This window comes from Phodopus roborovskii, unplaced genomic scaffold (assembly GCF_943737965.1).
Source record: "Phodopus roborovskii unplaced genomic scaffold, PHOROB, whole genome shotgun sequence".
Taxonomy (NCBI): Eukaryota; Metazoa; Chordata; class Mammalia; order Rodentia; family Cricetidae; genus Phodopus; species Phodopus roborovskii.
In genome coordinates, this window is record NW_026126625.1 from 1,862,165 (window position 1) to 1,888,340 (window position 26,176).

At 50.3% G+C, this 26,176-nt stretch overlaps 1 protein-coding gene across 3 annotated transcripts; it reads left to right on the forward strand.

The window, feature by feature from the left end:
- On the forward strand, positions 1-25,287 carry Klhl25 (kelch like family member 25). Of its 3 annotated transcripts, none has more exons than XM_051206542.1 (3): positions 1-72; positions 19,533-21,337; positions 23,765-25,287. In XM_051206542.1, the coding sequence occupies exon 2, from the start codon at positions 19,544-19,546 to the stop codon at positions 21,311-21,313; it is 1,770 nt and encodes a 589-aa protein (XP_051062499.1). In that variant the 5' UTR covers positions 1-72; positions 19,533-19,543; the 3' UTR covers positions 21,314-21,337; positions 23,765-25,287. The 3 variants fall into 3 exon arrangements, with proteins under 3 accessions (XP_051062499.1, XP_051062500.1, XP_051062501.1); XM_051206543.1 differs by lacking the exon at positions 23,765-25,287 and adding an exon at positions 22,932-23,180; XM_051206544.1 differs by lacking the exon at positions 1-72 and adding an exon at positions 6,239-6,383.
- The last annotated feature ends 889 nt before the right edge of the window (positions 25,288-26,176 follow it).

The window sequence follows — 26,176 nt, forward strand, 5'->3', positions numbered from 1 at the left end:
GACAGGAGAGCTGGCCGGGGGCGGCGGTAGCGGCGGGGACTTCGGGGACTGCGTAGCGCGTGGGGCCATAAGGTGAGTACCGGGTCGGTACCGGGACAACAGGGGGCGCCGTCGTCTGGACTTGTCACCGGGACAGCGAGCGACCCTGCGAGAGGAGCGCCCCGCAGGGCGTAGGACCGCGGGCTGGCTTCCCTGGGTCTGGGAAGGGGGGGGGGGGCTGACCGGGAGCGCCTCTCGGTCGAGCTTGGGGACCTTGTATTGCTTTGCTCAGAGCTCCCGCCGAGGCAGTGAATTGTTTTGAAAACGGATGTTACGCTCGGGAGCTGCTACCCTCCCTCGGGAGTGGTTGATTCATTGAGTCCGCTGAGTCTTTTTTTTTTTTTTTTTTTTTAAAATTACTGTTGATCCTAGAAAGTGGAAGCTGCTGTCTTCGAGGATGCGTGCAGCGCAGCTTTGCGCCCGCGCCTAGCCAAGGTCCACAAGCCTAGCGAGGGCCGAGGGGTTAAACAAGGGAAGAGAAGTCCCTGCGGGATCCGGCCGTGTGGGCGCAGGGTCTTTCCTGTCTGGGAAGTTGCCTGTCGAGGGAGAAGTGGTGACACTCGCGGAGTCACACCCACCTACACACCCAGGCGTTGCGCCTCCCCCCCCCCCCGGTCCCGGGCCATGGGGCTATAGCAGCTAATCTCCCTCCTCTACAATTGCTCTACCCTCCTCCCATTCATTGCCTGAGCTCAAGAACTACACTGGTCTGCAAGGCCCCGCTTGACTTCCCTTCATAGTTGTATCAGAAGCTTCTTTTTCCCATTGTGGAATTATGTGTGCCACTGGGGCACCAGGCACCCTTGGGTGTACCCTAAAGTGCATCCTGGCAGTCTAAAAGGATTTTTTTCTTTTTAGTCTTGTTATGTGGTCAGGCCAGCCTTGAACTTGAGACACTCTGGTTCCAGCCTCTTGAGTGCTGGGTTTACAAGCAAGTGCCATCATGCCCATCTCAAGAATTCCTAGAAACTTTACCACAGGTAGTTGCACTGGGGGTGGGGGTGAGGGTGGGGGGTGGGGGGTGGCGGTGGCGCCGGACAGACAAGAACCCCTTCCAGTTCATCTCTACATTGGGGAGTCCTGATGAGTCCAAGTTACTTTGGCCAAGACACACCGCTGAGGAAGGACATGGTATGCCAGTTGCCTAGGCCTTTTGGTTTCACCCTGGTCCGGAGTAGGACAGGGAGGGAGCGGGACTTGGGACCTGACCCTCCAGGATGCTGGGCCTTTCCTGTCATAGGTGACACAGTTATGCTGTGAGGACTTTTTATGGATGTTGCTGAAGGCTTGTGTCTGGGAACTGGAGGGAGGACCCAGGGTGCTCTTATCCTGCAGTAGATTTGGTCCCTTTAAGACAGGGGTTCTTGAGTTCACAGGCTTTGTCTACGTAGACTGGCAAAGTGAGTTTTGTCCCTGGCCCTGTAATTACTGGTATATTTCAGTTTTGAGTCATTTATCAGCAAGTGAGACCAAGGACTGTTTTAAAGGAAGATGGGGAAGAAGGAAGAAATCTTTGGCCTGATTCTCTAGCTGCAGCTGGATTCTCAGTTTGGGTCAGTTGCCTGTTCCACAGTGGATCCCTGTGGATGGCATTTTGAGCCTGTGGGCACCAGTGTGGGGAGAGAAGAGTAGGAAGAAAAGAAAGGGCCCTGCATGTGGTGTGTAGGGACAGCAGCCTTCCTTCCTCCTGTTATTAGAGGGTGGAGCATGTTACCTGGGGTGCTTTTAGTGGGCCATTTACTTGGTTGGTCATTTGAGCAGATTTAGACCCTGACTTTAGAGAGAGGGTGTACTGGCACATGGATGGAGGCCTTGACACATCACAGTTTGCAGAGAGCCCCAGGGAACAGGGTCACAGGGAGCAGGAGTGAGTAAGTAGAGGCTTCCTTGAGAGAGGAAAGGAAAGCTAGCAAAGGCCAGCCACAATCCGGTTCCCATACCTGGGGCTGCAGCCGTTTTTCTTGCCATCCATCTCTAGGTGAGGTTAGGGAAAAGGTAGGTGGGAGATGATCAAAAAGTTGATTTTTTTGGCTGTGGTAGTGTTGTGAATTCGGACAGCTTTCCAGGTTCATTGGAGAATCTGGCTTCCCAAAGCTTTTGGGGTGTGTGTGTGTGTGTGTGTGTGTGTGTGTGTGTGTGTGTGTGTGTTCGTTCATTCCTGGGAAGACTCACCCTGCTAACCAGTTCACTGCTTGAGCCCTGAATCCTTTACTAGCTGTGTGTGTGTGTGTGTGTGTGTGTGTGTGTTCGTTCATTCCTGGGAAGACTCACCCTGCTAACCAGTTCACTGCTTGAGCCCTGAATCCTTTACTAGCTGGCAGTGTGGGTGTGTCCTGGGCAGGGGCTTGGTTCCCTCTCCCTTGTGCAGACTTGGCACCAGCAAACAGTAGAGGCCACAAATGAATTGGCTCATTGAGATGCTTGTTTGCATCTAATGTGGTAAATTTCATAATTGAATTGCCCCAGCTGATCCGTGCTAGTGAAGCCTTTTCAAGGCTGGGAAACACTTGAGGCCCTTGTGAGGAGGGCCAGGAAGAGGCTGAACTGAAGCATCCACTGCTTTTAGTAAGGGCAACCCAGCAGGATTTGTGCATCTGTTTCTGTCTGGCTTCCACTACAGGCTATATTCCCCTGAGCAACTGTCTGGTACCACTTCTAAGACATCTAAAGCTGACCCCTGCCACACTTGCCAGAACTCTCTGGGGCTGTTAGCACATGGGGACAGACACTGAAGGAATTAGAGGCACAGAAAGGGACTTGGAGGTTGGAAGGGCTCCCTCTTAAGTCCCTTCCACATGGGGTCAATGGAAGGCCTGGGGTTCAAATGCTGCTTGTCTGTTCTTGATGGTGTGATGAGACTCCGCCCTGGAGAGCACTCCCTGGAATGGTGTCTGGTATCTTGTGAGCTGCTCATGCCCAGCTCCCTTTCTTTCCCCTTGACTCCATCCTCTTGACACAGAATGGAAGTGGGACTCCTGTTCTGTGGTCAGCCTGCCTGGGGTCCACAGCCATGGCCCCACCCTTGGCCCTCTCCCTCCTTATTTTTCTCAATCTTAAACTTTTTCTCCCCAACCCTGTCTTGATGCCCCTTAGGGTGACAGAGGGTAAGCAACTTGTGTCCTGTTCTTTAAAGTGACAACTGCTTGGGCAGAGATTGCTCATTGGTAGCATGCTTGCCTAGCTGTCATGCTTAAAGCCCTGGATCAAAGGAGACATGGTGCACACAACTGTACTCCAGCCCTTGGGAAGTAGAGGCAGGAGCATCAGGAGTTGAAGGAAAGCCTGGGCTACATGAAGCTCTGTCTCAAAATGGTGGTAGGGAATGCCTTTACTCTCAGAAGTCTAAAATGCCACAGGGGGATCAGGGTGGGGGAGAGCAGCAGCTCTCTGGTTCCAGGACAGCCAGTGATATAAGGGAGACCTGTTTAAAAAAAAAAAAAAAAAAGTGTCAGCTTTATGGTCTTATAAATCCAAATTAAACCCAGGTGTGATGGTGCACATCTTTAATCCCAGCACTTTTAACCTTTAATCCCAGCATTTTAGTCCCAGGCAGAGGATGGGATTACAGTGAGAGCTAGGGATTCAGCTATGGCTACATAGTGAGACCCTGTGCCAAATTGATAGGTTAACTGAGAAATTGCAAAATAAATATTTTGACATGGATCCTGTGTCAAAATAAATAGGTTAACCGAGAAACTGCATTGTACTTTGCATGAATTCATTTTTTTCCCCCAGGCATTTTCCTGGGTCTGTAGAGTCTGGAGGGTTCCTTTGTTTCAGCTCAACCAAGGCCATAGGCCACCTCCACCTCTTCAGTCCACAGAAGGATTCCTCAGACCTGGAGCTGTTGTAGGAAGGACACCAAGTTCTGCCTGTGTGACCATAAGTAGGTCCGGTCCCCTTGTCACTATGGGTTCAGGTGGCTCTTTTAGGAGACAGATGCTTTCCAGACTGCCCTGTTAACAGTCTCACTGGAATGTCCCAGGGTCCCACAAGTTCTAATGCTAAGCAGTTACAAGGCTTGTGTGTCAACCTTGTGTGCAGGAGGAATCTGAGAGTCTCAGGCAGTGGCTGAGACAAAGTCAGGAGCAAGGTGGGTTCTGGTTCCAGCTCTATGGAATGCTGTGGGCATCAGATGAGTCATTCTCTCTGTCTGGACCCTCTGTTTTTCCACATGTAGAATAAAGTCTGCAAGCTCCAGCTCCCAGCTGCCTTGTCTCTGAGTGGAGACTGAGTCAGGACCTGCTGGTAGATCCGAAGGGACGGAGCTCTTTTCCCCTTCGCCCTCCCTCAGTCTCCTGGTTGCTCCTTAGTTTAGGGCTGTACTATGCCTAGGAAACTGGGTCAGGGAAGCTCCCATCTGGGCCCAGGGGAGCAGGCATGCGCTCAGAGGAAGGTGACACCTAGATGACTCATTTCCAAGGTCCCCCTTGGCTTGTCCTGGGCACAGAACTGGACATCAAATATAGGAGTGACTTTGTGATTCTCCTCCCTCAGAGGAATGGGATAGCTTATGGGATGTCCCCTGGGCACAGAGCCAAGGTGGAGAGATGGACAAAGAGCCTAGAGAAGAAGGGATTATGGGCAGCCTGGGTGGGGGGGGGGAGCAGGAGGAGGCTGAGTGCCAGGCTTTGGCAAGGATGTGCCTGCAGGACCAGTTGGATGGTTCTTCCTGCAGAGCAGGGCTGTGGGAGAGCTATGGCTGCTGCAGCCTGCCTGAGGACCATATCTACCTGGCCACCTCTGCCAGGTGATTGCTGTCCATGTCAAGGATGGGGGCAGGAGTAGACTGCAGGGCAGGACGGAAACAGAGCCTAACTCTTTCCACATGTTCCTATTGGGCTCCCCAGGAGGGACTGAGCAGACATCTATATAGGCCAAGAAAATTAATCTAATTAAGATAAAGAGATTCTTTCCTTGTTCAAACCCTAGAGTGAGCCCCTTGCTAGGTTTGCATAGCCAGGCCAGTTTGTTTGGGCAGGAATGAGGTCAGCAGGTGGGGAGTTATTTTCTAGACAGCCAAGTCAGCAGCATCCAGAGTCCAGAGTTTAAGTTCCTCTGAGCCTGGAAGACTGTGTAGTGAGTCCCTTTATCTACGTATGCCTCCTGAATTTACATCTTGGGAATCTGAAGGAGGAGGTATGTTGTCTTGTTCTCAATGCCTTGTAGGTGACAAAGGAGGAAGGTTGTGCTCGAAGAGTTTTTACACTGGACTTCCACTTCTGGTGTCCAGGTTTGGTAGTCAGCTGGAATTCAGCAGAGCACAGGGTGAGCCCCATCTCCTGCGGCTCCCATTCATTTGGAGGAGGTTGACCACAGGCAGAGCCAATAAATGCAGCTATCCCAAAAAGGGTTCCAGGGAAAGTAGACTGGGAGGTGAGAGGAAGGGATAAGGGGCATCTGTGAAGACAAGGGGGTTAGGGAATGTCCCGGGTTGGGGGGTGACATTTGAGCCAGAGAGGTGTGCTTGGTAAGTAGTGCAGAGTTCAAAGGCTAGGATGGTGTGGGTACAAGGCAGAGGGCCAGGCTTTCTAGAAGGTCTGTTGTGAGGAGACCAAGGAAAACACTGCTTTTAAATTGTAATTTTTAAATTTAAATATATTGACTGATTGCTCTCATACAAGAACAATATAGAAAAACAATGTGGTATGAAAGCCTGACCCTTTCCTGATGTGTTCCGCAGGTGGAGATTGTATATGCATTTCGATTTTCTATAATTTGACCCTGTTGAACACTCTTCAGTCTCCATCACTGGATAGAGGGGAGCTCTTTCCCTCCTAATGGCCACACAGCAGTGTAGACATATTGTGGCCAGACCACACTGGCTTTAATGTTGCCTTCTAACAAGAAACTTTGGAGTGGTCCTCATTTCCCCCATACATTCAATGAGTCCTTGGAAGCCTGCTATTATTGTGTATCCTTTAAATTTTATTAGTTATATGCCTTTCAGCATTATTTATTTTTCCACAAAATGCCCATTACTCCATTTCTTGTCCATGCTTGATAACATACACATTTTGAAGATTAGCTGATACAATGGAACCAGTATCATTCCAAAAAAAAGAAAGTAAAAGAAAAAAAGAAAAAAAAAAAAATTAAGGCCAGCTAAGCAGTGTATTCAGGCATTTTCTTTTGACTCGGTTTTTCCAGATCAAGGTTTTGTCTCCTATTGGTCTCCTGGCCTCAGCTGGGGATTGAGTGAAACTCTGGGCTGTGTGTGCTCATCTGTGAAATGAGGCCCTTTAATCCCTGCCCAGCCCTGCCCCCTGCTTGCTGCTGTGTGCTCTGTGTGGGAAAGCATTCCTGAAAGGTCCTCTTCAGCACAGCCGCTGGAACATCGGGAGGTACGGTTTCTGATAATGGCAGGGAGCCTAGTTTCTGAAGGCTGGGGCATTTGAATGAGTGGGGTCGCTCCTAAACAGCATTTACCCAACCCAAGAGAAGGTTGGCTGGCTTTTTGGGAGCTCCACAGAGGGCTGGTCCACCTGCCAGGGTAAAGCCCTTGAATTAGCAGGGCAAAGCCAGCGCTTCTTGCACATGGAAGGGTCTGGAAGGAGCATCTGTGGGCTGAGTTATGTGTGTTCCTGTGAGGATCCCTGTGTGCTTTCCTCTGTCAGGGAGCTTTAAAAGAAGCCAAAGATGTACCAAATGGGCACTTGTACTTGACTGGGAGACTGAAAGAATGTGGAGACTGGAGGGGGGCGTAGATCTTGGGGACCATGGAAAGCCAGGCTCTGCACATGGTTTCCTGATAGACCTTGTGACTGGGGAGTGAGGATGGCCAGGCTGTGGCCTGGGTACCTGATGGAGTGCATCCTTGCTGAGACTCAGAGTTGGGGCATTTGGCAGGGCTCTTCTATCCTAGAGTCCTTGTTCTCTCCCTTCAGAAGCAGCACTTAGTCTGGTTGTGTGATTGCTGCCCTGGAACCATAGAACTCTGCCCCAGAGTGGGTATCTGTTAGGCCCTCCAACCTGACCTAATAGGAACAGACATTACAGAGGATGGGTCATGGTCAGGTAGGCAATAGAGGGGATAGTGGGACCCCCAAAGTGCTCCTGGAGGCCTCCTGAAGTGTCCTTGGTATAGCTCTTCAGGGGAGGAGGCTGAAGGATGTTTCTGCAGTATGTCCCCTTCTTCAGTCTGAGTCCTGGATATTTGGGAAAGGGATGAGGGAGCAAGGTGCTCCCCAACAGCTTTTGAGTGGACAGCACCTGTCATCCCACGTTTGCGGTCAGGTTTGGCATCAAGCAGTAGGCTGGGTTGCCAGGCTTTTTCTCAGGCACCAGCACCCACTGGGGTATCTGTTGCAGGAAGCTGCAGTTGCTATTTTTATCAACTCAACTAGAACTTTATATTGAAAGATATAATTACGAGCAAAATGTCAGGGTTTATCTGGCTGTTGAGGCTGAGGCAGAGACCACTGCACAATGCTCATTTGATGTGCAAAGCAGGGCACACCTACCCTGGCCACAGGGGGCTTGCTCAACTGCTCCTGTGTCTACAACTTTCTTTTTTTAGACTAGGTCTTATACGACCCAGACTGGTCTCAAAGTAATATACTTTGCAGACAACCATGACCTTAAACGTCTGATTCTCCTGCCTTTACCCTGAAATGCTGGGGTTATAGGTGTGTGATACCATCCCCCCTTTATGCGGTGCTGGGGATCAAACCCTGAGTTTTCTGCATGTTAAGCAAACACTACCAACTGAGCTGTATCCCAGCCTGGTGGGTTTCTTTGAAGTAGGAAAGAGACCTCTGTGGAGTTCACCTAAATAATTGCACCTGAACACAATTGGCTGGTCATACAGCTGTAGGGGGAGCCAGGGAACAGAAATTGGAGCTTTATTAAAATTACTGAGACCCTACTTGATGCCCCCTCTGTTAAGTGCCAGGAACAGAGATGAAGAAGCCCTGTTCTGACCTTCACACCCAGACCTGAACACCTTACCATTTGAATAAATATCTGACTGCGTGAAATAGACACACTTTAGTCTGAGGTTTCTGGGGCTCACGGGGTAGCCTCCCCGTCCTCAGTGTCATGTTTTAGCTTCAGTTATCTGTGGCCAACTGGTTGGAAAATATCAAATGCAAAATTCCAAAAGCAAGTGTGCTCCAGGCTGGCTTCAGACTAGCAGCCTTCCTGCCTCAGCCTCCTGGGTTTTAGGGTTACAGGAAGGGACCACTACCTCCACACAGCTGGTCCCTTACCATGCCTAATGTATGAGACTCTGGGGATCAAATTTAAGCCCCTGTACTTCAGCAAGAATTTCCCTGACTAAGCCACCTCCTCAGCCTCGGACACCGTCTTTAAAGGGTTCATGGATGTCAAGTCCACCCAGACAGTTTATTTCCTAAGGGCACATGTGTGTACATGTATGTGCACATGTGTGCATGCGGGTTCCCATGAGGTGAGAGGTCAACCTTGGGTGTCACTCCTGACACTTTCTACCTTGGCATTTTTTAAACAGGGTCTCATAGTGGCCTGGAGCTTACCAAGTGGGCAAGACTGACAGGCTACTGAGCCCGAGGACCTTCCTGCTCCCACATCTGGCTTTCTATGTGGTTCTAGGGATGGAACTCAGTCCTCAGCTTCTGTGGCAAGCCCACTTCCAGTCCAGCCATCTCATTAGCCTGGGCCAGTCAGCCAATGCACCTGTTACCCCCTTGCTATGTAGGGTAACTTTTTCACAGGAAAGGCCACTGGTGGGGAACAGGGGGGCTCCATCTTGGAATCCTGCCTGCCTGCGGCTGGTGCTGATGGTGTATGGAGGGGGACAGTGTCAGAGGCAGCAGCTCTAGAGAACTAGATGGGTGCATGTGCTCTTGTTTAATTGCAGGATAGTACCTCCAAGATGGGCCATTTATTTTACCACAGAAGGGAAAACCAGGCATCTTGGACAGCCAGAAGCTGGAAGCTAGCGACACTTTCTACCCAGCCATTCTGTCACGCTGCTCTGCTGTTGTATTTATGGACCACTGTCCAGAGCAGCACTGGAAGCGGTTCTCCCCTAGTTACAGCTAAAAATGTCTCTTGCTTTTATAGATGAGGCTCTCCTCGAACTTGCTATATAGCCCAGGCTAGCCTGCAACTCCAAGTGATTCTCTGACTCTCAAGTATTGGGATAGTATGCATGAGCCACCTGGCTTAACTGATTACACATGGGGCAGGAGAGATGGTACAGTGGTTAAGAGCATTTGTTGCTCCTGCAGATGACCTGGATTTGGTTCCCAGCACCCACATGACTGCTCATAACCATCTGTAACCCCAGTTCCAGGGAATCGGATGCTGTCTTCTGGCATCCAAGGACCAGACCAGTAGGTGGTGTATTATTAACATTCAGTCAAAACACTCACCACCCATAAAAAGAACAGCTTTAAAATAAAAGTCCAAACATGAAACATACAGATTATACCTCAAGAAATACTGCTGAGACAGTTGTGCAAGTTTACAGTAGCCCTCGGGACATCTCCATTCTTACTCCAGTGGCTATAACTTTAGTCCAGTTTCCATGACATGGAACTTATTGAGCACACTGCACATGCAAAGGGGATGTCTAATATGCCCTTGGAGCTGCACACAGATAAACAGAGTAGGCAACGGTCTGCAATAGAACATGCTGGCCATCAGGAGAAGGTCACAGTACTACAGCACAACAAAGGGGGCTATTATGAGAGTCAGGACAGACATCTCTCTTGGTATGGGTGTAATATATAGTAAGTACCTGGAAAACCTTGAATTGATTTTCTTAGCATCTACTATGTATAAGGTATGCTGAACAACTTAAGAAGCTGGGGTTGGGCAGAAGGATTGTGGGGTGAGCTGGAAGGGTGGGAGGGGAAGAAAGTGGGGGAGGCTGTAGATCTGGAGAGGAGGGAACAGGTTGAATAAGTCTTGAACATCCAAGGTCATTGAAGGCTTTGGAGCAGGGGAGGATGACGGTGCAAAAGCATCCACGAGTGAGTGGCTATTTATGGGCATCTGTGTATTTGCTATATAGATACATATGTAATTTCAGAGACTAGGGACTATCAGCAGTGATGTCCAAGAACAGCCCCTGTCATTGGGGAGAAGGAGGTGATGCTGTGGTGAGAGACACTTCTGACAATGACAGAGGAGCACTGGGCCTTGGTGGTGGGTGGATGGCAGGTGACCCTATGACCTGCAGCCCAGTGACTGCAGGGTGCTAATGGCTGGGGAGTAGGGAGGAAGAGAATGTGAGTGTGGGGTGCAAGTCTCACAGCTCACAGTGCTTGGGATGTGGGAGGTCCCGGGCTCATCTGATCTTGAACACTGGCTGGCCAAATCTTGGGTGTGTACATGTTAGTTATCTTCCCAACACTTACTTCAGGGAGTTCCCATTGAGTTCTGAGAAAGTGTGCTTAGTGTGGAGGAGTAGTACAAACCAGTGTCAAAGTGAAGCTCCTTTGAGGGCCTCCAGATCAAACAGGTTTTCACCGGAATGCTGACATATCATCTGCCTCATTCACTCTCTCCTGAGTGCATAACTCAGCCAGTCAATGTGTTCACATGACCACACACACCAGGCCACAGAAACCTGCCTGGGTAAATATCCATTCAAGGTGCAGGTTGGGAATGTGGCAGAGTACAACAGTTCATTGATAAGGTTCAGATCCCACACTTCAGTGGCCCATAAAGAAACTGCCCCTGGCCACAAGAGAGGCCATGGTTATCTGAAAAGGCTTTATCTGTGTGAGACTGGCTTTTCTTCCTGCTCTGTCATCAGAACCCCTATCTTAGCAGATTGAAGGCTACAGCAGGTAGAAGTCAGACAGTGTCCCAGATGTAATTCTCTTCTTCAGATTGATTTTATGGGAAGCAACTCTGCTTGTGTGAATTGTGTGTGTGTGTGTGTGTGTGTGTGTGTGTTTGTGTGTGTGTGTGTGTGTGTGTGTGTGTGTGTGTAGTACTGTACTCTACGGACCTCTCAAAAGGCAGCTATCAGAACTCTCAGTCTTGAGCACTGAGGCTCTCCTGGCCTTTTGTAGCCAGGCTGCCATGGATGCTTCTGTCCCGGGGACTGAAGGAAGATTACCATGCATGGAGATGCAGGGGCAGAGGGCACCCACATGTCACTTTAAAAGATGTTGCCCTATTGTTCTCCCAAGAGTTGGTGCTGGCTGCCTTCTTCCTTGTGTTCCTCTGGATGAGCTCAGTGGGTACCAGTGGCTGTCACCACACCAAGCCTGAAGATCTGAATTCAATCCTTGGGACCCACACGGTGGAAGGAGAACCCAGGGCCCACAAGTTGTTCTCTGCTTTCCACATTCAAACCATAGCACATGTGCTCCCAACCCCAAAGATATAAATAAATATAAATGTTTAAGAGAGGAGAGGGCAAGTGCAAGCTGGCCTTGGCGAGTGTGGTTTCGGGTCTGGGAACATGATCTTTATGGAAGCCAGGGATTGTGGGGGAGCAGGGCTTCTGGAGCCAGAAGGCTGTCCCCTCCTGGGAGATTGCTGTGCTTTAATCTCATTCATTTTCTCTGCCCTCCTGTGTGTTCCTCACTCCCGGAAGGCTCACAGAAATTGGTATCTAGGTCAGTGTGTTCCTAATGGCCCTCTGTGTGAGGCCAGAGTGCAGGAGAGGCGGCCTCTCCCTGAGTCCCAGGTAGCTGTGAGGCCTATAGCCCTAAGGGTGTCTGCTGTGCTGTGTAGCAGGCTGCACAGTTCTGTCTGTGCCTCACTCTGGCTGAGTGAGAGGGAGGAAGTGATTTCTCCAGATGGGAGAACAGAGTGCTCTGTTGCTTGCTCTGTGGCTGGAGTACTGGTGTGCTTCCCACTGGCCTTGCTCCATCTGGAGCTCCAGCTGGGCCTGGAGATCTGGGCCCAGGACAGTGGAGGGGGAGCAGGTGGTGGCATGTGGAAGCCGAGTGACACCTGCTGTCTGCCCTGATGGATTTGAGTCTGTGCTTGCTCTTGTGGCTGCAAGAAGCCTCTTTGGAGGGACAGCAGAAACATGGCTTGAGTGGTCACCTGACATACAGAACTTGCAAGACAATGAGACAACTGTCATTGTTCTCCTAAGAATTTATTTCAGGAGAAAGCAGTAGTTCAGCCAAAGCAATGCTATTTGGGTTGGGGTAAAAATTAAAATGCAGTCCCCTCAAACAATACAAGAATTAGGAAAATATCCCAAGTATGAAGTGGAGGGAAAAAACAGCATGAAAGGGTGTTCTGTAGCTGCAGTGATTTGAGTTGTAGTGTTTTACCTGATGCTAGAGATTTGACCTGTGCTGTGAGCCCAGTACCACTACAACTATTTAGAAATGTTTATTTGTGGTTAAGAACAGTTTTTCTTGTTGCTGTCTCTTAAACCCCTTTACAACTTTCCTCCAGAATTTGCCTATTCCAGTTAAGTTTAGTTTTGACATTTATGTATTTGCACATGAGTGCCTCTGTGTGTGTGTGTGTGTGTGTGTGTGTGTGTGTGTGTGTGTGTGTGTGTGTGTGTAGGCAGGCAGGCATTTGGAGGTCTGAAAGTTACTAGCAAAAGTTGACTCTTCTGTGTGTGTTCTGGGAATTGATTTCAGGCCATCAGGCATGACAGCAATCTTCTTTAGCTACTGGGCCATCTTTAAGACCATATCTAAAAAACAAAACTTTAGTATTTTTACAGGGTCTTATGTAGCCTAGGCTAGTCTCAGATTAGATTTGTAGCCAAAGGTGACCTTGAACTTCTGATATGACAATCTGTTCATATAGGTGTGTGCTATTACACCCATCTTATGAAGTGCTGGGATCAAATCCCCAGGGTCTTGTGTGTGTAATCCCTGGGCCAACTGAGCTACATGCAGTCTCAGCCCCTATTACATTTTGAAAAGAAAATTTACACATTTGCATGGTTTGTGTGTATGTCCTGCACCATTTGCATGCCAGAAGAAGGTGGTGGATCTCTGCAACTTTACGTATAGATGGTGTGAGCTGCTATGTGGATGCTCGGAACTGAACCCAGGTCCTATGGAACAGCAGCCAGGAACCATCTGTAATGGTCCTTCCTCCATTACAGCCCCCCCCCATAAACCTTTAATGATACCATAATGCAAAATGCATGTAATTCAATTTCAAAAGTCCTCACAGTCTACCACAGTCTCAACAGTGTTTAAAAGTACAAAGTTCAAAGTGTCCTGAGATTCATGTAATTGTAATCCCCTGTAAAGTCAAATAAAAAAAGCAGGTCACATACTTCCAACCTGTAGTGGCACAGGATATATGTTACCATTTTAAAACATAGTGAGGAAATACTGCAACAAAGCAAGACCAAAACCAGCTGGGCAAACTCCATGTCTATTGTGGAACTGCTCTCCAATTCCATTCAACTTTGTTGACTGGAACACAGTTTTCTCTCTTGGGCTGGTTCCGCTCCCCTTTAGCAACTCTCATCGGCAGGTATCCCACGACTCTGGCATCAAATTCCAACTGTCCAATACGTGGGATCCATTCCCAGTCTTCTGGACTCCAAAGGGCTTGGGTCACTTCTCCGGCTCTGCCCTCTGCCTGAGACACAGCTAGTCTTCGAAGCTCCAACTGGCTCTACTTTACTGTTACTGCTAGTTTTGGTGGCCATCCTATGGTATTGCCATCTCGAAAAGCTGGGGTCTCCTGCTGTAACTGGCCTGCACTTTCACCAGTAGCCTCTCAAAGGCTCTCTTCATGGTGCCAAGCTCAACTTCTTTGCATGAGCCCTTGAATTCTGAGCCTTCATCTGCCCCTGCAGCTGTACCTTCACCAATGGCCTCTCCTGGCCTCTCATGGCACCAAGCCCCAGCTGCTCTCCATGATCCCTTCATACCTTCAAAACCAGTACCACCTGGTGGTGCTTGCACATTACCAAGTCCAGCTGCCAGCATGAGGTACAACCTTGGCTGCCTTTGGAGCACAGCTTCTCAGTGCTCTTAGGAAATACTTCCCAGAAGAGTTCACCTCAGTGATGCTGGTCTCTTCTTAATCACCACTGATTTCTTATCTCCAGCCAACCAGCATCAAGTATCCCAGCAAAGCAAAGCTTTGCTTTAGTAGTTCTGATATCTTGTTAATCACAGTGAATTCTTCAGCCCCAGCTAATCAGACCCACAGGTTCTTAATTTCTTTCTTCTGTCCTTAACTCTAAAGCTAGAACCACTTGGTCAACACTGCCAAGTTCTGCTGCATGCTGAGGCTGGAACATGGTCCCCTTGTTAATTACATCTTCACCAGCCTTCTGTCTTTCTCTGCCTAAGCTTGGCTGTCCTGAAACTTGTTCAATAGACCAGGCTGGCCTTGGATTCACAGACACCTGCTTGCCTCTGCTGCCTCCGGGAGTGCTAGGATTATAGGCATGTGCCACCATCGCCTGAGGTCACCACTCCCTTTATTGTATTTCTTAATCCGTTTGTCTCCTTGAACAGAGGATTTAGCTCTATTCCACTTTCCATTGCCCTTCTCTCTTCAAATGCTTTTCCTTGCTCAGCTTGCTCCTTTTATTATAAATCTTCATTAGAGTTACCACTAATACCCACAGGACAGAGTCATGTTTTGAGATTTCTTCTGCCACTGGAATTGATCTGAGAAACTGCACTTTAGCCTCAGCCAGACTCTTAGACAAGGGCAAAAAGGCAGCCACTTCCTCCACCAAAATATCATAAAAATTATTTCTAGGCAACATGCTAAATTATTCTCTGAAGCCTCTTGAGCCAGCTCCCGACATTTCAAATCATCATCAACATCATTGTCTTTCCTAACCCAAAGTATCAAAGTCCATAATGCTCCAAACAAAAGTGTGGTCACCAATACCCCATCCCTAGTACAAGCTTCTGTCTTAGTTAGGTTTCTATTGCTGTGAGGAGACACCATGACCAGGGCAACTCTTGCAAAAAAAAAAAAAAAAAAAAAAAAAAAAAAACAAAAAAACAAAAAAACAAAAACAAAACAAAAACAAAAACAAAAAAACATTTAATTGAAGGGGCTTGCTTACAGTTCAGAGGTTCAGTCCATCATAGTGGGGAGCATGATGGAATGCAGCCAGACAGACATCCCCCGTTGTAGTTTTATCCTTGGCAAGAATCTGGCCAATTCCACACATCCTCTTGGGTTGGTGTTAAACTCTGGGCTGCTGTCCTATCCTGTCCCCAAGGCAGCATTTTTAAACACGGACCCAGTGACCTGAAGCAGCTTCCTACTGAGCTCAGGACCGAAGTGAATTCATTTCTGCTATGGATGTCTTGGGGCACAGGGCACACTTTCTCCAATGTTAATTGTCCTAAGTAGATGGAGCCTGGGTGAGAAAGGTTGCTTTGTGGGTGGAGAGCAGTGACCGGATATCAGAGTCTGGTGACATGCCAGGCGAAGGCCTTCCTCTTCAACCCCGCGGTTCAGGGGGAAAGTTAAGTCAGACCTAGAGTCTAATGCCATGTCTTCCTCAGCCTTGTGGTGTTGGGGTCACATGGGGAGGTGTTAGTGACCCAAGCCAGAGACCTGGCTGTGACCCAGTCCCTGTGGGCCTTTGGATGGATTTCTCAACATCTCTGCCTGCTTTCCCAACCTGCAGATGGGATTGCAGTGTCTGGTTGGATAAGTTAGCACACAAGGGCTTTCCATGAGCAGTTCTGTCTCCTCTGAGTTACAGAGAGTGGGTGAATGACAGGGTCGCACCTTGTGGCTTTCTCTGATCCAGTCAAGTTGTGTGACTGGTTTTGGCCACTGAGATAGGAACAATATGTGTGTCCTTCCAGGCCTGGCTCTTATCACCACTGCTCTTATCATCCCTTTGACACAGTGACTGGTGGCTTGGAGACTGCTGTCTTTGGGTCTTTGGGAGTGACCCCAAAGTGAGTTCGGTAACACGAAGCTAGCCACAGCCATGTGGTTCCACCAAGACATCTGCCGACTGAGGGGTGTTTGCCTCAGTGTAACCTCACCCATCCTGACTAAAACCGGTGTGCTTGGGTGTCAGGATTCAAACTTCTGTCAAATGCCCAGCAAGAGAGGGCAGTGGGGGGTGGGGACTGGGGGAGAAAGACAATGGTACCTTGTCCTCTGGAGGATTTACCTATATGTGTGTGCCAGAAGCTGAAGGTGATTTGTTTTGTGGGGAGAGAAGAGACCAGCAGGAGGGACGGTGGGAGGGGCAGACATGAGCAAAGCACAATGAAGTATGAAAAATGTAGCAACGAAACCTATTATTTCTTTAATTTTTTTCTTACAAATTTTGTAAGCACAACATGGCTTTGGCCACTTGGCCTCTTCCTGACCAGAATTCTCTGCGGGTCCTTTACAGGGTTGCTTTATTCTCAGTGGATTTCACAGGCCTTGACCCTTTCCCTCCTGCTCTGTTACTGTCCCTGAGAAGGCAGAGCTGCTGCCCTGGGTAGGGCCCAGCAATGTCCACAGCCTGAACTGTCCCAGGCCTCCCCACTGGAATGGAGAAAGCACTCGATGGCATCCATCAGGGTGTGAGACTGCCTGGTCTCAAGTTGCAATCATCCTAAACTGTCAACTATGGAGGCTAATGTGGCCATCCTTCCTCAAGTGTGCTTACCATTGACATTTCCAGGTGCTAAGTGAAAAGGTTTGGGGCCGGGCAGGGTGTGGCTTTCCATTCTGTTATCTCAGCATCTAGTGGCTGAGGGTTGCAAGTGAGACCCTGTCTTGAAAATGGAAGACGATGATGGTTTGCCCATCCTTAACATAGTCTCCCTGCACTTCCCAAGCTCTGGCAAGGGAAGTTGGGGTGGGAGCTAGCATGTGGGGCTCACCTGTGTCCTCACTGACCAGTATGGGGGAATGATGTCAGGGGCTTGCTGAGGACTCAGTACCACAGCACAGTTGATCTTGACCTCAGTAGCAGATGGAAAAGTTAGGCTGTCCACCTGACTTGTGTGTCTACAGATTCTGGAAACAGGTCTATCCTGCCCTATTGGGGTGAGCTCAGGGCTGAGTGTTAGCTTGCCATCCTTCTCTTTGTGGGAAACTTGAGGCAGGCATGTTTGGTGACCTGAAAAGGAAATCTATGTATTGCCAAACACTGCTCCCCAGTCCAGTCTAGACCCACGCCCATGTCAGCCTAATCCTGTGGGGGAGGTGTGGGTCAGGCAGGGCAAAAGGTGTGAGCTCAGAGCCGTGAAGCCAACTGAGACAAGGGCACATCTTATTCTAAGTCATATGACTTCACTTCAGAATATCAACAAGAGCTAGTTGTGGCTTGTGCCTGTGATTCAGCCTTCAGGAGGCCACCCCAGAAGATGCTGAGTGAGACCCTGTCTTGAAAACAAACAATCTTTTCATAAAAATGTGCTGAGAATTTAGCTTGGTGGTGCAGGCCTTTAATCCCAGTACTCAGGAAACAGGGAAGCTGATCTCTGAGTTCAAGGTCAACCTGCTCTCAAAAAATACAAACAACATTGAAAGCAAAACCCATAAAATGTGTATACAGTAAAAATATAAATACTTCTGATAAACTGAATTTCAATTGATTCTGTTTTTATTCTTTATTTTATTTTTTGAGATAAGTTCTCTCCATGAAGCCCTGGCTAGCCTGGATCTCTAGGTACACCAGGCTGGCCTTACCCACAGAGATCCAGTTCCACCTGCCTTGCCTTCTAAGTGCTAGGATTAAAGGCGTGTGCTACAGTACACAGCAAGAGGGGCAGCTCTTGTCTTTTTTAAAATGTATATGAGTATGCTATGTAGAGATTTGTGTATATGAGTGCAGGTGCCCTCAGAGGTGTTGGATCCCCTGATGCTGGAGGTACCCCATTCAGATGCTGGAAACCAAATTCATGCCCACTGAAGGAACAGCACACTGCCCTTAACTGCTGAGCCATGTGGGTGCTTTGCCTTCATGTGTTAATGTCTGTGTCTTTGCTCACACAGAGCCTGGAAGAGGGCATCAGATCCCCTGGGACTGGAGTTTACACAAGGTTGTGAGCTACCATGGGACTATTGGAAATCAAACTCAAGTCCTCTGGAAGAGCAGCCAGTGGTTTTAAAAGCTGAGTCATCACTCCAGTCCTCATTTGCCTTTGTAAATGCAAAGCAGGCTAGTGCCTTTAATTTTCAGGGAAAGGCATGTCTTGTTTTTGTGGTGTGGGGATGTAAACTAGGGTCTTGTGGGAGTTGGCAGGTGCTTTGTAAAATGAGGCCTGGCCCTTGTGAGGGTATATAAGTGTTACAATTGAGCCGGCTGTTGGTGGCGCACACCTTTAATCCCAGCATTCAGGAGGCAGAGGCAGGCAGATCTGAGTTCGAGGCCAGTCTGGTCTACAGAGCGAGTTCCAGGACAGGCTCCAGAACAATACAGGGAAACCCTGTCTCGAAAGAGAAAACAACAACAACAACAACAAAAACCAAACACACACACACACAAAAGTGTTACAAGTGTGTATAAAGGGCTGTTTTTTCCCTGGAAGGTGGGAGTGTCTGCGTGAGGCCCCATGTATGTTTATCTGTGTCTAAAATGGTCTATGCTACTGGTGCAGTCATTGGACTTATGTTTTATGCCCAGTTAACTTCATGTGCTTAATGAGGGTTCTAGGTGTGTGCTAGCCTGGGACTTGCTGTGGGACTGAGCAGCTGCCTGGGCACACCTCTAGTAGCTCAGTTCCCGGAGTGACCAGAGCCTTCAACATGGTTTTTTTTAATACAATATAGTACAGCCATTAAAAACTTGGGGACTCAATCATACCAGCACTGGGGAGGCAGAGGCTGGCAGATCTCTGAGTTTGAGGCCAGACTGCTCTATAAAGAGAGTTCCAGGACATAACAGTGTTATGTAGAGAGGCCTTGTCTCAAACAACCAAAAGCAAACCAAACCCAAACAAACAACGCCAACTTAAAGAAGTAGAATCTACTGATGGCCTAAGATTAGAATGCCTACCTGTGTGTTCATTCAGGACAGTGTACAGACAGCAACAGTGACACAGCTGGCTGAATAAATGGGGACGTCTGGGCTGTTTTAAGTGCAGTGTTCTGATGTGACTTCGAAACACTGTGAAGTGCTCGCTACTGTTATTGGTACTTTATTGTTGAGGGGAAATGTCGTGAGGTAATTAATTTTCTGAAGGCCACACAGTAATGGCTGAGATGTCTTTGGGGTCCTTGTCCCTAACCAGTGTCATCAAGGAATTTGGATCTTTATTCAGGGCCTTTGCCAGGCACATCAATACCTGGAGCTCACTACCCTGTTAGGTGTGAGCATGTGTATGTGTGTATTGTATAGATCCAGAGATGAAATTGGGTACTTACATACCCCTGCAACTAGAGGTGTGTCACAGTTCCTGGCAGAACAAAGCTAGTCTCTATAGGACAGGGTGAGGCCCAGGGCCTTCTGCTTGCAACATCTTTGGGGATGCAGCAAGGAAAGCTTGGTTCCCTAGAGCTGGACAGGAGGGAGGGAAGGGAGAGAGTGGGGCATTTGGAGTTGCACAGGAAGAGGTTGCTATGAAGATAGCTGGTGGGTATGAGATTTGCCCTTACTGATGTCATTTCTCTTGCAGATTGGTGCATCATGTCTGTCAGTGTACATGAGACCCGCAAGTCTCGGAGCAGCACGGGCTCCATGAACATCTCGCTCTTCCACAAGGCCTCACATCCTGACTGTGTGCTGGCCCACCTCAACACTCTGCGTAAACACCGTATGTTCACTGATGTCACGCTCTGGGCTGGTGACCGAGCCTTTCCCTGCCATCGTGCTGTGCTGGCTGCCTCCAGCCGATATTTTGAGGCCATGTTCAGCCACGGCCTGCGGGAAAGCCGGGATGACACGGTCAACTTCCAGGACAACCTGCATCCCGAGGTGCTGGAACTGCTCCTGGACTTCGCCTACTCCTCCCGCATCGTCATCAATGAGGAGAACGCAGAGTCGCTGCTGGAGGCGGGTGACATGCTGCAGTTCCACGACGTCCGGGATGCAGCTGCCGAGTTCCTTGAGAAGAACCTTTCCCCCTCCAACTGCCTGGGCATGATGCTGCTGTCCGATGCCCACCAGTGCCGACGGCTCTATGAGTTCTCCTGCCGCATGTGCCTGGTGCACTTTGAGACAGTGCGGCAAAGTGAGGACTTCAACAGTTTGTCTAAGGACACACTGCTGGACCTCATCTCCAGTGACGAGCTGGAGACTGAGGATGAACGTGTGGTCTTTGAGGCCATCCTGCAGTGGGTGAAGCATGACCTGGAGCAGCGGAAGGCTCACCTGCCACTGCTCCTGCGCAGTGTGCGGCTGGCCCTGCTGCCCTCGGACTGCCTGAAGGAAGCTGTGTCTGGGGAGGCTCTCCTCATGGGGGACGAGCGCACGAAGCTTATCATAGATGAAGCCTTCCGCTGCAAGACCAAGATCTTGCAGAATGACGGTGTGGTCACCAGTCCCTTTGCACGGCCACGCAAGGCAGGTCACACTTTGCTCATCCTGGGAGGCCAGACCTTCATGTGTGACAAGATCTACCAAGTGGACCACAAAGCCAAGGAGATCATCCCCAAGGCGGACCTGCCAAGCCCCCGGAAGGAGTTCAGTGCCTCTGCGATTGGTTGCAAGGTCTATGTGACCGGAGGGAGGGGCTCTGAGAATGGGGTCTCCAAGGATGTCTGGGTCTATGACACTGTGCATGAGGAATGGTCCAAGGCCGCTCCCATGCTGATTGCTCGCTTTGGCCATGGCTCAGCTGAGTTGGAGAACTGTCTCTACGTGGTAGGGGGTCATACATCTCTAGCAGGCATTTTCCCTGCCTCCCCTTCTGTCTCCCTGAAGCAAGTGGAGAAATATGACCCTGTGGCTAATAAGTGGACTATGGTGGCCCCGATGAGAGATGGTGTCAGCAATGCTGCAGTGGTGAGTGCCAAGCTGAAGCTCTTTGTGTTTGGAGGGACCAGCATCCACCGGGACATGGTGTCCAAAGTCCAGTGCTTTGACCCCTCAGAGAACCGGTGGACAATCAAGGCAGAGTGTCCCCAGCCTTGGCGATACACAGCTGCTGCTGTCCTGGGCAGCCAGATCTTCATCATGGGAGGAGACACAGAGTACACAGCAGCCTCAGCCTACCGCTTCGACTGTGAGACTAACCAGTGGACTCGGATTGGGGACATGACTGCCAAACGCATGTCCTGTCATGCCCTGGCTTCGGGCAACAAGCTGTATGTGGTAGGAGGCTACTTCGGGACGCAGAGGTGTAAGACACTGGACTGCTATGACCCCACGTCAGACACATGGAACTGCATCACCACCGTGCCCTACTCTCTCATCCCCACGGCCTTTGTCAGCACCTGGAAGCACCTGCCCGCATGAGAGGCACCTTCGGAGCCCAGCCAGGTGAGGAGGGCAGAGGAAGCCCTCTGGCTTGTATGGCTAATGGTTGCCACATCTCCCAGGGAGGGGCTGATGAGCAGCAGGATAACGAGTTTTAGGGATAGACAGCCTGTTCATATCCTACCTCTTCTGGCACAGCTATGGGCTTGCCAGTGGGAGGGGGAATATCTGTCCCCTGTGTGAGGATGAAGGCCTTCTGTAAAGCAGGAGCCATTCTGATCTTCAGAGCAAGACTATACCACAAAATGGGTGTCTATGAGTCCTGCTGCCGTTGTCTGTACCATGAGTGTATGAGGTCATAGAAAAGCAAGAGCCTGGCTGGGGGAGAGCCAGGTGACTCATCGGGTGCTCCTTGGGGTGCTGAGGCATGGGGGAGACTCTTAAGAGACAGGTCTGCAGTTGCAGGGAACCTGGGGACAGGAGGGAACTGCAGAGGGAGGTCTGCTCTTGTGTTGCCCTTGGCAGGCAGCAGGAGGGTGCTAGGCCAGCCTGTGAGGGTGTTCTTGGGAGGGGCTGGCATGGCTGGCTTGTAGGAGCCTGAGCTTTTATGGTCAGCTCCTAGAAGAGTCAGCTCGGTACTAGTCTTTACAGGGATGAAGAGTGGAGGATGGACTCCCATGGGCTGAGATGGGGTGGGAGTGCTGGTCTATTGAAAGCAAGAAAAAGAGGCCTTGGAAGAGGACTGTCCTGTCCTCCACTCAGGTGGCCTCCTGTCTTGTGCTCCTGAGTCATTTTTAGGGAACCAGTCAGGAAGTGTGCTGAGTGAGCCTCAGTGAGCCTGTGGCACTACCGCACAGGAAACAGAGACCCTGAGCTGGGCCTGCTGGTGGACTGAGCTGAGTTCATACTAAGTCAGATCACACTGATGCTTCAAGGCTCTTAAAGGGCCCCCACTGGCCTCAGATCTGTAAGCATGGAGCAGCTGGCTCCTGAGAGCAGTTGGAACAGGACTTGGTTCTCTTTAAGATTTTTGGGCTTGCTTTATTTTCATCTGCTCCCTTACTCTGGGAGACAAGTGTGACTGGCAGGTGTCTGGGTCCCCAGGGGAGCAAACACCAAAGGCGTTCCAGTACTAATTGTCTGTTCCGTGTACTGGGCTTTTGTACTTGAATAGCCCACACCATTGTACAGGTTATATAGTTCTAACCCTAAACTGGCAAGCGTACTGACCAGTTTTGCTTCCTGCATGAGGACACAGCTCAGCACAGGGCCTGTGAGTTCATGAGCACCCCTGGCTGGTCAGAGATGGGGGCAGAGTCTACTCTTCCTTCACAGGTGCTCCTCCTGGCCTTAGGGCCACCTTGTAGCTCCAGTACATCTAGCTGTGGCTTCCACTAGAACCACGTGGACTTCTGAGATGCCTGTGAACAGAACCTGTGGCTTCCCTCCTCTCTCTTGCGATCTTATGTTCCTCACTGTCCCACTCCAGTTTCTCCCCTGCCAGCCCGATCAGCTCAGGAGCTGTAGCCTGGCCACCATCATTTCCTAACTCAAATGCCCAGAGACATCCTCCTTAGGACTGACCTAGGGTTTTGTGGGGATGCCGCTGTCTCAGTGGCCACACCAGTAATAAATCAGCGTTTCCTTCTTGCTTCAGGATCATTCTCCATGAAGCCTTCAGCAAGGGGTCTGGTTGCTGGATCCTTCTCTGGGCAGGTAGACATCCACCACCCTCATTTCCAGGGCAACCACTGATGCTGCAAGTGACTGAGGACGCAGCAGGGCACATAAGCATCATGGTCACAAGGACAGTCCCTCATCGTTCGCCACGACATCCCCATAGCCTGTCTCATGGTCTGACAACTAGAAGCTGTGGGGAATTTTTGTTTAGGCCACAAAAGAGCTTGTCTGTTGTCCATAGCCTGTCACCTGCCCTCCATCAGCTGCCCTCCTCCCAGATCACAGATGGTCTTGCTTCCTGTGCCTGACTCACTGGCCCCTTTTTGTTTACATTCTTAAAGTGCCACATTTGCTCTCAGGACCACCGTGTTTCTTCTGATCTTCCCCTTCAGCCAAATTCTCCTGTCCATACCCCATGGAATGAAATAAAGCTCCTGGTTGATAACTCAATGTTAGAAGTTCCTTTTTGTGTCCAGTGCTTCCCAGGGTAACTGCCGTGCAATTGTTTGTTTAAGTCTGCAGTTTCTCCAGGGAAGATGATGCCTAGGAACCGTAGCTGCATTTGCTCCTGGGTCCATGTGAGGGAGGGAGCGGAGTGATGAGTGTGATGCTCTGCTGGGAGGCAGGGGTGGCTCTGGTTCCTGAACTGTGGAGGGCTGCATTGGATGCACAAGGAGCCTTATCCTGCTCCCAGGTAGTAAGGTGTCAGGTGTAAGGGGCCTGAGTCCTAGCCCTGGGGGCCTTTTGAATCTGACCAGGCAAGGACAGAGCAGTGCAGCCATTCATCTTCTCCCTGTGTTTCATCCACAGACTGCACGGTTTCTCTCGCCGAGGCCGGAAGCTGACAGCAACAGCTGCGGGCATCAGCAGTGCAGGCTGTCCTGAGCTTTATAGGAAGAAGAGTGAAGGTCTCAGGAGACTCCTGTGCTTGGGCGTCCTAAGCTGCCGGCGGCTATGTGGAGAGAATCTTCCAGAGGCATGGGCTGTCACCAGGGATTCTGGGCTGGGGGACGGCATTCATGCAAAGCCTTGAAGTCACCTCTGCCAGCCAGGGCTGGCAAGGGAACAGCAGGGGTCCCTCGGCACCAGCAACACAGCCTTTGCAAGGCTGCCTGTGGGAGGTGGGAATGTTGCTCCTTAGTGTCCTGGACATCAGGGAGCAGTGTGCAACGGAGGACATTTTATAAGGGAAAGAAACCACAGGGCAACCCAGCCTCAGAAGGTACCCAACAGGTAACTCAGCCTCAGGAGGTACCCACAGACTTCATCAGCAGATGGCACCAGACCCCAAAGACCAAGGGCAATTCACCTGTGTGCCCACTGCCAAGCACTAGCTTGTCTCCTCTAAGGGGTGAGTTCCAGGAAGCTGCCATGGATAGATATAGGACAGATGCTGGTGACCCCTCAGACACTGCTGAGGGTCCCCCAGCAGGATTCTAGGCCTCAGGGAGCTGGTAGGGCTCGCTGCCTGCCCTTCTTGGAGCCGTAGAAGAGCAGTAGGATCTATTAGCTAGTAGCACTGGGCTCCTCTTCCTGAGACCCACCTGCCCCTGAGATGGGGCCGTCATGAGCCCAGTGTGACAGAGGGACCCCATGGTCACTGCAGTTCCCACAGTGGATTTCTGTCGGTGTGGGGTCTACTGACAAGACTTCCATCACACCTGCTATCCTCCTTGGCACCAGCTGGCAGCCCGTATTCTGCCTGTTCATTCCTTTAGCTCAGAAAGAAGGATCCGCAGAAACTGCCCGAATGTGTTTCTCAAGGGTTCCTCTCCACTGTCCCCTGCAGTAGGTTTGCAGAGGTGCCTTCTGATACCACTGTTGACTCCTGTCTCTTCCCTTGTTTAGCTAGCTAAATGTAGGCGGGGCAGGCACTCTTGTGTCTGGCACAGGGTGGGCAGGGTGCCTAGCTGGTGGCTTCCAGGCCATGGCTGCATCAGGATGGAGCATCCAGAGCAGGTTCTCCATTGACAGAAGTGGAAACACGGTACAGACCAGCTCAATGTCCTCCCAGCTCAGCCTGGTCCTGGTGCTGAGTGCCCACTAGGGGTTGGGGCTTCACGGCTGAGCTCCCCATGAACATGCTCTGGGAAAGAGCCCAAAGTCTCATTCCTCATGTGACCTAGGCTCAGACTGGCCCTCATCCGAGGTCCACACAGGGTCAGCGAGCTGGAGACTTTCAGGGTCTTGGTCCGTCAACTCTACCATGGGGACTAATCACTCTGCATAGCAGAGGACCTATCCACGGTGCTTGTCTGAGCACGGGTGTTGCTTTCAGTAGTTTTCTAACTTAATAAAAGTGAGGAAGTTCCTAGCCTCCCTTGGGTTCTGAACCTGTTGTGACTTTGTGAGCCAGCCCTTGGTCCTGTCTGCCTGTCTGTGCTTGCTGCCTGTGCATTGTGGGGATCCACCAGAGCAGAGAGCCTAACTTCCCATCAGGGCTCATGTTTTCCTCTGTGCCTTGTATTGAAACGGTTCCATTCAGTAGACCAGCTGTGTGCACCACGTGCTCCAGGGGCACAGTTCTGTGAAAGCCACACCAGTGCTGTGAAGGTGGTCATGATTAACTCTGCCAGTGACAGTGGCTACACAGCACCCCCAAGGGCAGTTGGTCTCCAGGGGTTACATTAATGTACTATGGGCTGCTGTCCTTCCTGTACTGTAAACTGTAAACCCAGGAGTGAGTGCTAGTCAGATGCGGCTGCATGAACTGGGTGGTCTAGCTTCGGCACCTGTCCATGGCTCTCACCTTCAGTGGCATTCAGCAGCATGCAAACCCCTAGTGGGAAGCACTTCAGACAGCAAGTGAGGCACTGTGTCACCTTGCTCCAACTGGGATGACCATTGTATGAACCAGGAGCCTCTCAAAAATAGGTAGGTCATTCTGGGGAGATGACTCAGAGGTCAAGAGCTCTGTGTTGCTCTTGCAGAGATCCTGGGTGTAGTTCTCAGAACCCAATCATCAGCACCCTGTTCTGGCCCTTGTGAACAACAGGAACACACATGATGCACATATATGTAGGCAAACATTCATACACATTTTTTAAAGGCATGCAAGAGCAGAGATGGTCTACTGCAATCCCCCAGTGTCTTCACACAGGCCTGCAGTTTAGATAGCTGTACACACACAGGCCATAGTGATGACAGGCCAGGTCTTTTCCTTTCCCTTCAGTCCCAGTGCTGGTGAGCAGGCCCAGATGCCTCATTACCTTTCCAACATCC

Excerpts from the sequence above, each read along its gene's own strand:
- Klhl25 (XM_051206542.1), top strand. The coding sequence starts at position 19,544 with ATGTCTGTCAGTGTACATGAGACCCGCAAGTCTCGGAGCAGCACGGGC.